The sequence below is a fragment of the Poecilia mexicana genome, unplaced genomic scaffold (genome assembly GCF_051168715.1).
Source record: "Poecilia mexicana isolate PSO_F unplaced genomic scaffold, ASM5116871v1 scaffold_23, whole genome shotgun sequence".
Classification (NCBI taxonomy): domain Eukaryota; kingdom Metazoa; phylum Chordata; class Actinopteri; order Cyprinodontiformes; family Poeciliidae; genus Poecilia; species Poecilia mexicana.
In genome coordinates, this window is record NW_028263392.1 from 8,939,814 (window position 1) to 8,952,170 (window position 12,357).

The 12,357-nt window shown below is 41.7% G+C and overlaps 1 protein-coding gene across 1 annotated transcript in view; it reads left to right on the forward strand.

The window, feature by feature from the left end:
• The window catches only part of rsbn1l (round spermatid basic protein 1 like), a 31,164-nt gene extending 20,140 nt beyond the window's left edge, over positions 1-11,024 (forward strand). Inside the window, exons 6-9 of the mRNA XM_088003382.1 lie at positions 664-806; positions 4,439-4,609; positions 4,761-4,869; positions 5,850-11,024. Coding sequence (XP_087859508.1) covers positions 664-806; positions 4,439-4,609; positions 4,761-4,869; positions 5,850-7,541 — 2,115 coding nt within the window. The 3' untranslated portion in view covers positions 7,542-11,024. The remainder of the gene's footprint in view (positions 1-663; positions 807-4,438; positions 4,610-4,760; positions 4,870-5,849) is intronic.
• Positions 11,025-12,357: the final 1,333 nt, after the last annotated feature.

A 12,357-nucleotide genomic window follows, 5' to 3' on the forward strand; every position in this document is an offset into this window, starting at 1 on the left:
GAAACACTGCTTGCTTTCCCAACAGGCCAAGTGTTTTGGGATTTTCTCGACCAATCTTGTATTTTTGAAAACTAATCAAAATATTTCACATTCAGTCCTTGTAATAGAAGAGAAAACTGTTAAAAGAGCTGATGAACAGTTGAAAGATGCCTTAACAAGAACGGAAGTGATTAATCGTGATGAATTGATTATTGAAAAAAATCGTCAACTGGTTTAGTAATCAATTAATTGTTACCTGGAGAGACTCCAAAAAAAAGGTAACTTCATGAAAGAACAACATACTCAAACCAGATATTAAGTCAAAACCATACAAAATAAATATACATTTTGGATTTAAGATAAAAAGAAAAACACTTTTGTTTGTAAATATATTTTACCCAGAACGTGTCAAGTGGCATAGTTTTAATTTCTCTAAAGGAATGCTAAGTTATTACATTTTATTTATAAAAAAAAAAAAAGGAAATGAGTTATTTGCCTATATGCATATCATAAAGTATTTTTAATATTGCATAAATGAGACTAAAGTGATTAATTGAGAAACATGCAGAATATGCCAATTTTTGATCGATTAATCCATTACTAAAATAATCGCTAGTTGCAGCCTTTGCATCAACCTGTCGCCTTGGTGTTCCTCATTGCTTTCTCCTGGCTGTCCAAATGCAGCGGACTCTTCCGTGGGGAACGCTTTCCAGCCTGAGAAACATGAGTCCAGCAAAGAGCGACGACGGTCCGATAATGTGGGTCAGACCAGGAGAACAGATGATACCTGTAGCCGACATACCAAAGTCTCCTTTTAAAAGAAAGCGGTGAGTCCAGCTGGAAACCCTTGCAATAATCCCGAGATGCATTGTTTTGTACCTTGTTGAGTCGACTCGCTTCTGTACTCTCCACGGCGCTTGTGAGCACTTATCAAAAAAAAAAAAACAAAAAACAACACACACACATTTATATCAAACACTTACCAGCAGCCGTGGTAACAGCGTGAAGCTTCGTTGTTGTCGAGCAGGGCTGCATGAGGCAATTACCCTCTCCGCTCGCCTGTGTCGCCGCTGCTCGCGTGTCGGCGGCGTCGCGAGCAGCGCGACTTCTGCGAGCGAGACGGGCAGAAACCAGTGAGTGTTTACGGTGTGCGATGTTAGCGGTGTGTGGCTCACCGCTCCGATGAGATCATCGTTGCATCAGACTCTGCTTCTCATGGCTGGGAAGCAAACGGGGCAACACGGACACACACACACACACTGCACTCATTCCTGTTGAATCCAGTTTATTTCACCTCATTTTTCAGTTTTATTTTTGTTTTTCATGGTAGCCAATTAACCGTGCTTAAAATATTGTCAGCTAATAAAGCACTGTGTTCATTACAGAAGAGGCATATTGGCTTTGAAAACAATAACGCATTAATATCAATGCATCTCCTGTCTCTTTCCACCAAGAAAGTGTAAATGTTCATTAATTTCTATTAAGAACTGACATCCTCTCTTTTCTTGTATTTCCTCCACGGTCCCCGTCTCTTTCTCCTTTCTGTCCTTGTCCTCCTGCGACTTGCAAACATCAGCGCCATCTCTCCGTTTCCTCCACCATCTTTTTTTAATCTTCGTCCTCTTGACCTCCTCTTACTGCTTTAAAGTTGATTTATAACAGAGTTATTATGCAGGTGTTTTCAGGAACCCAGATAGTACATGCTGAAGCTCAAATATAGAAAATGTCATCGGTATGCAGTTTGTGAAAAAGAGAAGTTAAAAAAAAAAAAAAAAAGAAAGTAATATTGGAAAGCGGTGCGGTGCAGAGAAAGATGTAGACGTGCTCGTGCTCGCAGTTGGTCCTTGGCTGCGGTTTCTCTAGACGTTTTGAAGGAAGTGCCTGCATCGCTTCGTGGGGCCTCGTGCTGTTCGGTTGGTGGTTTCGGTGAAAAGGTCAAGACTTGGAGCATTCTTGACAGCGCTGAGACTCTCTGTCTGAGAATCTGAGTTGATTATAGTGATACACTTTGAAAATAAACCCAAATACCTCAGCTTTCAGCGAAGGGGCGTCCCGACTGCATTATTGGACGGCAACGGCAGCCGCAGTCTTTTTCAATATTAATATTATTGCAGCATTGTTAAAATATCTATGTTTAAGTATAACGTTTCAGAATAAGAGCGTGCCAGTGAGAATATGCGGATAACTGAAGATAAAATAACAACATATAAAAACAGTAGAATGACTTTTACATTTTCTCCAGTATACACCTGGATTGTAAAGATATTGTTAACAAAACTTGTCTAATAAACCTGATGGATGTTTTCTATAACAGGAAACTTTTGCAGGAACAAGAGTGGTTTTTCTCTCCATTTAAACTTTATTTACCAGGGCAGAAATAAATTACTGGATATAAAGCTAATGTGTAGATACTAATTGTTTACCAGGAGTTGTTGGATGGACAGATGTGTAGGGAAATTGCAAGAGAGTTCCAATTGGTTGGATTTATTTAACATTCTAATTCAGTCATAAGTTTAAAATGGTCTGATCTTTTATTTTCTGTTGACTTCAACTGCAGTGGATTTTATACATGCACATTTTTGATCAAGCCCGGAGTATATTTAGTCTGAAGGCTGTTGTAATTGATGGCTAAATGATCCTTAATTTACTTTTACTGCCTTCCGCCTGATGTTATTGACATAAATGAACTTTAACTCGTTTCATTCCTTTTAACACTCTAATGCTAATTAGCGGAAATTACACCACGGTAACAGTTGTAACTGGTGACATTTTCCTCAGTTTATATCCGTGAAAGAAAGCAGCATTTTACTTCTTTTTTTTTTTCTTTTTTTTTCTTTTTTTTTTTTGTATTTATATGAATGATGAACTTTGAAATCTTCCTTTTAGGCCAAATGAAAAGTGAAACCAGCAGGTGGGAGAGATAACGAGGATTCTTCGCTCCACGCTAGAATGTAAACAATCGCGCGTTTTTGAACAGTATATACTCACTCTCTGTTTTCTGCTCTGCTATAGCTTCATTTTATTAAATAAAACACAATCAGGACAAAAGTAGTGTTGCATACAAGTAATGCTTAACAAAAATACAATCAGATTTGTTTTTCTCCGCTAATAAATTTGTTGGGAATAAAATGGGATACATAAAGAATCCAACTCCCTTTCTTGCTCGTTCCTGCTATATTTCTTATCATCTTGTGATTCTTTTACCCCCCTCGCCTCCTCCTCCTCCTCTTCATCATCATCTCCATACTGTTACAGCGCTCATGGTTGTACCTCACGTACTCCTCTCTTCCCTTGATCCCCACGTTATCTGGCCATAAATATACATAAACGCATCTTGACGGGGAACACACTCCCATGCATGGAAACAAAAAAACAGGACCTCACATGCAGAGGGTATTTTAGGATCCACGTTCAATGTTGTTGTTTTTTTTTTTAATCTGCAGTCCTTCCCGGCTGCTTCCCTTATCAGCTTTTCTGCTTTTACATTTATTACTGTCAGGCTGCAGTCAGCACGCACACACGCACGCGCACATCCACACACACACTCAGAGCTGTGTGTGTTCGCCTTCATCTGCCCCTCTGCAATATTTTCCTCCATCTCAGTTTTTTTCTCTCTTTTTTTTTTTTTCCCCCCGCCGTTCTCCACCAGCTCATGCATCTTTCTTCTTATCTCTGAATGAATGAGCACAGCGCGGATAGTCTAGCTGTTCTTCGGTCCGTGCGTATGCGTGCGCCATGTGTTGTGCTCTTGAAGGATTCTCGCAGATTTCCTGCACGCGTGTTCCGCCTCCCGTTTGAACCTGAACGCAGCTCTGGTGTGAGTCACTGATCTAGCAGGGAGCTGACTGCAGTACTTCTATTGTTCGGGCGGTACGGCTCGTTTCTCTGCTTTTACTCCTCAGGTTCTCGGGGCGTATGCTGCGAAATCCAGTGTAAACATACTGTACACATTCTGCATTTCTTGCGCCTTACCTTATTTGTAACGTGAACGTTAAAAGTGAAGCAGATTATACTACTGGTTCCCTGTTCTTACTCTATTAAGTGATTTTATTGTTTATTTTCATTCACTAAGAGGATGCATTACCCTTTATCTTTTTTCAAAAATGTTTTTCTTTCTTCCTATTACATTCATTTATTCATTTATCTTTGTTCTTATAATATTACACCCAACATTTAATAGAGTTTAGGTCTGGCGTTTTGTTTTTAATTTATGGACCCTCAAGATATAAATCAAGACATATTAATCAATAATGCATTGTTATTTATGATTGTATTTCACACTGTTTGAAATCAAACACACTGACACTCATTTACCACCCTACTGCCAGACCTACACTGCATCTGTGTTTCCTCCATCGCCTGGAAATTTTTATTTTTTGCCCCACTCACCTTTAGTCACTTTTACCTTTTATTTGCACCTAAAACGGTGTTTGTATTGTTTTTTTTCTTTCTTTCTTAGCTCCACTAACGAGGTGAAGAATCTGCTCCAGTCCATGCCCCGGACCAGCGAGCCCAGAGAGGTTCTGTTCGAGGACCGGACCCGTGCCCACGCCGACCACATCGGCCAGGGCTTCGAGCGTCAGACCACGGCGGCCGTGGGAGTGCTGAAGGCTGTCTGCACTGTAGAAAGGTAGAGGGGAAAAAAAATAAATAAAAAATGCACCTTTAACGGCAGTTTGCCCAGAGGTGACACACGCTCAATGTTTACACAACTGACTCCGCGACAGATGGAGTGTAATCGCTCAGTTTTCCTCCACCTACCCTCTCTGCCTTATTTTCAGGTCGGAGCCGCCTCGTGTAACCAAAGACGTTGTTTGTTTCCATGCTGGGGATTTCCCTTACGTCGTTGAGAGGCTGCAGTTGGACTTGTATGAACCGCCGCTGTCTCAGGTGTTCATTTACACACAACCGCAAACAAATAACCGCACAGCATCTCCAGCTAGACACAGAACATTGCAGCGTTAATGATGCTCAAGTCAAACAGAGGATCAACACTGCCATCTGGTGGAAAAAGTGTCCTCATCTCCGTTTTGATACCATAAGGAGACTTTCGTATTCACATTGGTCAGTGGTTAAAAAAAAAAAAAAAAGACTGAATGAGATGGAAAGTTGATATCAGACACAACCAGATGGTTGTTGCTTTGATTTGTGGCTTTCCAGACGCGTTGTATTTTTCCTAAAAAGCTCACTAAACTTCAATGACTTGTGCAGAAAAAGGCGAAACAAAACAACCCTTCAAAAATCAAAGGGCTTCAGAAACCATTACAAAAAAAAAAAAGAGTTCAAGAAAAGCAACTCATCTTCAAACAAAATGCAACTCATTTCTTTCAGTTTTGTTGAAATGCACGTTTGGTTTTATACCTTATTATAAAACCGAACATGTTTCCATCTTACAGTTTTATTCTGTTCTTGCTTTAATGTCACATTTAAATTGTTTCAGATCATTCAACTCAATTTAATATCCAACATAATCTATTGAATACAAAAAAAGCTGTTTTTAAATGATCATTTCTTCGGTTTGACAGGAAACCAACCTGGCTGAATGTGTAAATATAACCTTGTTACATCATAATTGAACTGATTTACCACACGTAAACACAAACACTTGATCACTGCTAGACGATTAGAAGCAAGAAATAACCTAAATTATTCCAGGAGAGTTTAAAAAAAAAAAAAAAATCCAGGAGGTTACGAAAAAAGCCAGAGCAACATGTAAGGAGCAATAACAGAGACTAGGTAAAACTGAAACATTTTGAACAAACAGCTGCTGATTAAATTACATTTTACTCCTCGTTTAGCATTGAGCGATTTTGTGTCTGCTTCGACTGAAGCTCTTTAACGCCCTGGGTGTAACCGTCCTCTCTCCGCAGTGCGTCCAGTGGGTGGACGATGCCAAGCTGAACCAGCTTCGGCGGGAGGGCATCCGCTACGCCCGCATCCAGCTTTGCCACGACGACATCTACTTCATCCCCCGCAATGTGGTCCACCAGTTCAAGACGGTGTCGGCCGTCTGCAGCCTGGCGTGGCACATACGCCTGCAGCAGTACCACCAGGAGGAGGAGGAGGAGGTGAAGGTGAAGGCTCCGGTGAAGGAGGAGGAGACATTGATTCTGGCTGAGGAGCAGGGTATAGAGAAGAAGGAGAGGATAAAGGGGGAAGAAGAGGAGGTGGCTGTGGCAGACAAATGGACGTTGCTCACTGACAAAAAGGAAGAAGGCGATGATCGTCTTCTGTCGCCTCAACCCTCGGACGACATCTCAGATGCCAGCAGAGACGAAGAGGAGGCGATGCGAAGGAAAGAAGAACCTCACCGGGTTTCTCCTCCTGAAAAGATGAAGACAGAAGCTCCGACTTCTCCCTGCAAGAATAAATCGCCCTCTCCTCTTCATCTCCCTCCCCCTGCTTCTCCTCATAAGGACGTGAAGTCCAAAGCCTCAGCTAAGCCTCACCTCCACAGTCACCCTGGCAGCAGGACGGCGGCCTCCTCCTCATCTCAGAAACCCCCCGGTTGCTCCAAGTCTTCCGCCCGCGCGTCGTCCTCGCCTCCAGCGGGAGCCGCCTTCACTTCCTCGCACACTGTGTCTTCTACCTCCCCGTCTCCGTCGGCTTCCTCTCCCTCTCTGACGAGTCCCACGTCTGCAGCAGAGGCTCTCGTGAAAACTCTTCCTCCTTCAAGAGTTTCCTCTTCCCTCCAGCTGCATTCGTCTTCCCATTCGGAGCAACCGGACGATTCCCGCACAAAGGACTCCGCCCGGTCTCCGGCGCCGTCCGACGTACAGACTTGCTCCGCCCCGGCCGAGCGTTGGACCCGCCCGGCGGCGGACACACGGACGCAAACCGCCTCCGATTCGGAGACGAGGACTCGCGGCTCGGATCCCGACTCCAGGACTTGTGTTGATGTGCAGCAGCGTCTGGCGCCAGACATGACCCGGGGAGGGGTGTACATGCAGCAGTACCCCCCCCAGCACCTCCCGCAGATGCTGCCCCCTCCTTTCCCCCCTCTGCTCCCCCCCCACTCCCACCTTCAGCCTCACATCCTCCCCCAGACGCCCGTCTCCAGTCCCCATGAGCACCGCCCTCTGAACTCCTTCCTCAGTCAGGCGGCGCCGCCCCCCCATTCGGTTCACCTGGGCCACCTGCACCCCCCCCACCCGCCCAGCCTCACCACACAGTCTCAGCCTTACTTCATGGGCCCTCCCTCCTCCTCCCCCTCTCAGCCAAACGCCCCCCTCACCAGCTCCCAGTCTCTCTCGCCTCATTTCTCCTACCATCACCAGTTCGCCAAGCCCTTCTTCCCCCCACAGCACCCCGGCTTCCCCTCTCACCCCTTCCTCCCTCATCAGTCCTTCCTCCCGCAGCCACCCGCTTCTTACCCACTGCAGCCACAGTACCAAACCTCAGCATCGGTGCATCCCCAGCTGCTTATGTCGCAGTCGTTTACCTCCCCTCACCCCCCGCCTCCTCCGTCCTCCACGCCGCCTCCGCCCCCTCCCCCTTTCCCGCCGCCTCCCCCCTTGCCTCAGTCCTCCCCTTCCATCTTCCCCTCTCCCCCCGAGGCATGACATCGAGCAGAAACAGATTTTATATAGGAGTATTTGTACATACCGATGGTAAATTTAAATAACTGTATATGTAGGAGGCTTTGTTTTGGTTGTGCTGTTGTAAAGCTGTACAAAGGAAGTGAGGTGGGAGGAAGTAAAGTTTTGTTTGTTTTTTTGTTTTTTTTTTGTTATTGAGCAGAGTGGGACTAAAACACGGTGCCTTTCATAAGAATTTATACCCTTAACTTCTCATTTTGTCACCGTTCAACCGTAAACTTCAGTGCATTTTTATCAGGATGTTATAGGATGGACCAGCAGGAAGATGTTTGTAATCTAGAAATGGAAGGAAAAATGCTACACAGTTTTAAAACTTTTTAAGGCCACCTTTTGCTGCAATTACGTCTGGAAGGCTTCTTGAGTTTGTTCATGAAGAAAAGTATTCCCACATCATGCTGCTGCCCCCACCGTGTCCTACAGTGGGGGATTAGGAGTTCATCCCGGGAGTCTGCAACTTTTACCATCCAAAGAGCCATTTTTCCCCTCAGTCCAGCTAAATAAAACAGATCTGGATTTACAAATATGACCTTACCTTTTGAAAAAAGATATCTTACAATTTTTATAATTACCCGCTTTAAGTAATTTTTTAAAGAGCAAACGTTTTACTCCTATTTTTAGGTGTTTTTTTTTTTTTGTTTTTTTATCACGAAGGAAAACGAGACTTATTTTCAAAAATATCATGGCTATTTTTTTTTTATATTGGATGTTGATATTTGCAAAGTTCCCACCCTGAAAATAAGAAAAATATAAAAATGACTGGTACTTAAGTTTCATTCTGTTGTGGAAATGAAACTGAAAAATAGCTCAAACTTGGATTTCTTCTCTTTAATCATTTTTAGTCAAAGTTTCTAAGACTCCAAACAGCCGGTGGTGGCTTCGGAGCTAACGGTTGCAGACTAAAACCCTTTAAGAACACATATTTTCTTCCCATTTCACAATCATGCACTACTTTGTGTTTTTAAAAAAAAATCTTTAAAATCACATTGGAATGCGCTGAGGTTTACGACTTTTCATTGTGTGGGTGCGAATCCTCATGCAAGGCATCGTTTCAGCCCCGCCCCGCCGCACTAAACTGGCTCAGATTTTTACTGAGGCTTGAAGTATTAATCCGTTTTGCATTTCATTTCATTTGCAGGAAGCTGTTGCTTTTAGAAAGTGAAGGGTGCACCTGTTTTTAACCCCCGAATGATCCGAGGTCGTGGCTCAAACGAGGCCTCTGGTGTGCAGGTGTGTTGTCCGGTTCTGTTCTTGTCCTTCCGGAGCTGACAGGACCCACCGTCAGACATAGGAAGAAAACTTATTTATTTAAAAGAGCTTTTTAAACTGTTTTTTAAAATGAAACTTGCAGCTAAAGCTTCCATTTTCGGGGGGTTTATTTAATTCAGTTGTGTATTGATACGATACTGCATCACTGCGTCCTCTTTATTTATCAGTACAAGTGGACGCAGATACTGGCTGGGCTTTTCCGCCATGTTGTGTTTAGAGCAATAACCCGCTAAATATCAAACAGAAACCTGTGTCTGTCTTTTTACTCATGTTTTTAAGTGGACAATGGAACATAATAATGAGGAGTGCAATTAATAGACGATTCTAAACTTTTCAAGTGTTTCATTGGCTAAAAAAAAAAGGAATGTTATCGACTCAACTGGAGGCTCCGTGCGAATTGAAAGTCAGTCCGTTTGCCTTCAGTGGCAGAGCGCTAATGTCATTTTTAATGTCTTCTGGCTGTTTAGATGAGTTTTTGTTGAGGAGTTGGTTCAACCGCAGCCAAGACGGTCTCAGGAAAACACTTCCATCGGAAAAAAAAAAAAAAAAAAACCAGCTCGCTTTAATGGTTTTACTGCTAGGTTTCTGGTTTCACGCAGGCGATAAACGTTCTGACTGAGGTTTTTGCAGATATGCTGCTCCTGTTGAACATTTAAACTTCTGGATTCAAAGAGCAATACAAAGACGTGGGAGGTCAAACCGAGGCACAGGCCGGTTAAAAGAGTATAACCGAGGATTAAATGGCTACATTAATATTCACCAATATTGTGATTTTATGGTCTGAGTAATTTCTTTTCTGGCTGTATGGAACATGGTTATACACTGCTGCCCCTCCCTCACCTGTTGCTGCACACTGCCTCGGTCACAAGGTAATTCCGAATGATTCCAGGAGAAATCTATCTACATTTCTCCGGGAATCATTCGGAATTACAAAATAAACAAAACTGAAGAAGGAAAAAAAAAAAGCATGATGTCTTTGCGGCAGTAGGAAGAATCGTTGCCGTTCCGTGCCTGGTGAAGAGTTCCCATATGTGCAACACTTGCTTACTAATCACATTTATTTCCGGATAGTTCTGGATTTTTATGAATTAACGGATATTTCAGGTTCTTCCCAGACTGAAATGTAAACTGTATTCAGTCCTTTTTATTTTTATTTATTTATTTGTTATTGACACTTTAACAGAACTCTCTGGAGCTCATCCCCAAAGCGTTATTTATCGATTTACCGGTCCAGTTTTGCCACATTGTTCAGATTTTTTATTTATCAACCAGAGACTGGAGGGACTTGTGTGCCGTCTACATCTGCGGAAGTTTCACAATGACAGCAACTTTTTTTTTTTTTTTTTTTTTTTTTTTTGTGTCACCAGTGTCTTTTCTTAAATTATTTTCATTGTCTAGATTAGAGTGCAGCCCACTAGCTAATGTAGCCCTCAACATTTCCCCAGTGCCTGTACTTAACTGTGAACTCCTCAGTGGTCCAGAGGCGCTCGGTGCAGGGAGTTTCATCCTTTTTATGAGTCGCAGTTGAAGTTCTCTCTGAAGTACGAGAGCACCGCCTTAAATTGGGTTCCCACATCCGCTGAAAAGCCTCTTAAATATCTACGTTTCAAATGGGGAAGACTTAGAAGGACGCCAACCTCAAAGAAGGGTTTGAATTGTTCTTCCTAAATATTGCCACAAGCCTGCGAAATCCAGATAAATGTAAGAATGACGCCTTAGCTTTTTTTTTTTTTTTTTTCTTTTTTCGTTCCTGCCTCAAACGACCCAATTTGAGCGACCTTACTCTGTGCATCTCTGGGGAGATGAAGTTCGATAACAAAGCACGATCAACAGTCTTAAGGCGCTCTGCAGCTCGTTTTGTGCTTTTTGGGTTTAAATGTTACAGAAACATGACAGGATCTTTTTTTTTTCTTTTTTTTTTGTACAATTGTAACAAAACCTCTGGTTGAAAACAGATGTCCTCAGGGGCTAGCATTGTTTTCACAGGATTTATTTATATCAACGATTGTTTTGTTTTGTTTTGTTTTTTTGTTTTTTTTTTTTGTTTTTTTTCATTTTAGTTATTTCAACTGTCAGCACTGTAGTGTACATAAGAGGTTTTTGTAAAGAGGAAAAAAAACTTGTAGTGTGGTTTCTACTTTAAATATGAACCTAGCTAATAAAAGGTTCAAAGTATGAAAACTGTTTGTATGTTTCTGTTCTCTCGTTTGAAATCCTCATTTGTCATTAAGAAAATAAATTTAGAATATGCTAGTTTTAAAACTTAACATGTCTTGATTGAAATAGCCTAATTATAGTTTTCAGATTAATAACTTATTCTGCCCTATTGAGCTTTATTTTATCTGTAGTTGCAGCAAATCGTTTGCTAAGATCTTTTTGAAAGTGCCTTTTGTCTGTCTGGGAAACAATCAGGAGAAGTTCCAGCTTTTCACACTCATCTGTGAAAAGCCATAAAACAGCAGGAGTCCAGGGCAGTACAGGAGAGTCTCTGCTTCCACTCTGTTCAGACAAAGGGGACAAGTGGCTTTTGATCTTGGAAACAAATTGCAGGGAGTTTCTAACTTTAGAGAGGGTCAGAGACAGCTCCTGGTTGGATGAGCAAAGATACGCCTTATTTGAATAAATTGACAGACAAGAATACGCCTTTACTATAAAAATTTGTGCACGTGAGGAACAAACTAGATTTGCTCTTGCAATTCTCCAAAGACTATTTTTCTTTCTTTCTTTCTTTCTTTCTTTGTTTGTTTCCGTAAGAAGATTGAGCCAGAGATATTTCCCAAAAATATCTCTTCAACATCATCTTAAGACAATTTTTTAAAAAAAAGTTCAAATTCTTATCCAATTAAATCCTATTTTAGTTCAAATCATAACAAAATGATGCATTTAGTCTGATTACATGAGCAAAGTAAATTACATATTTGTCTTCTGGACTTAGCTACATGCTAATACCGTAGACCTGCCAGCGTCAGTGGAATGTGACACAAAAGCTAAATGCAAAAGACAGACTGATAGTAGAAGACCTTGAACGTATCGCCCTTCTCTGTTAATAAAAGCAAAGGTCATATGAAACTCCACAAAGCTTACAAAATATTACCACACAAACCAGCTGGTGTCAGTTCACACAGAGTTAATGAACAGTGAACGACTAATGTGAGTTTAGAACAAGTGATCACAAATAGTCCAGTTCTAAAAGAAATAACATTTTTTACTTTCCATGGAACAGAAATGCAGTTGACAGGTCTGTCATTGGCTTTGTTCAGGAGAAAGATGGAATTAATAACTGAATCAGATGTAGAAATAAAAACAAAAGTACTGAAAATTAATGGCAGCAGTAGTTCTGTCAAGAATGTAATGTTCTGTTCATATTTGTGTTAAAGATTCATGAATAGAAGCTATATAACAGGCAACTTAACATTTTAGAGAAAATAATGTTAACAAATACAAGTAGATTTTTTTTCTCTGCTTTGTAGTTATTTTTCTCCTGTGTGTGTTTTGTTTACCTGCCTGTATGTTC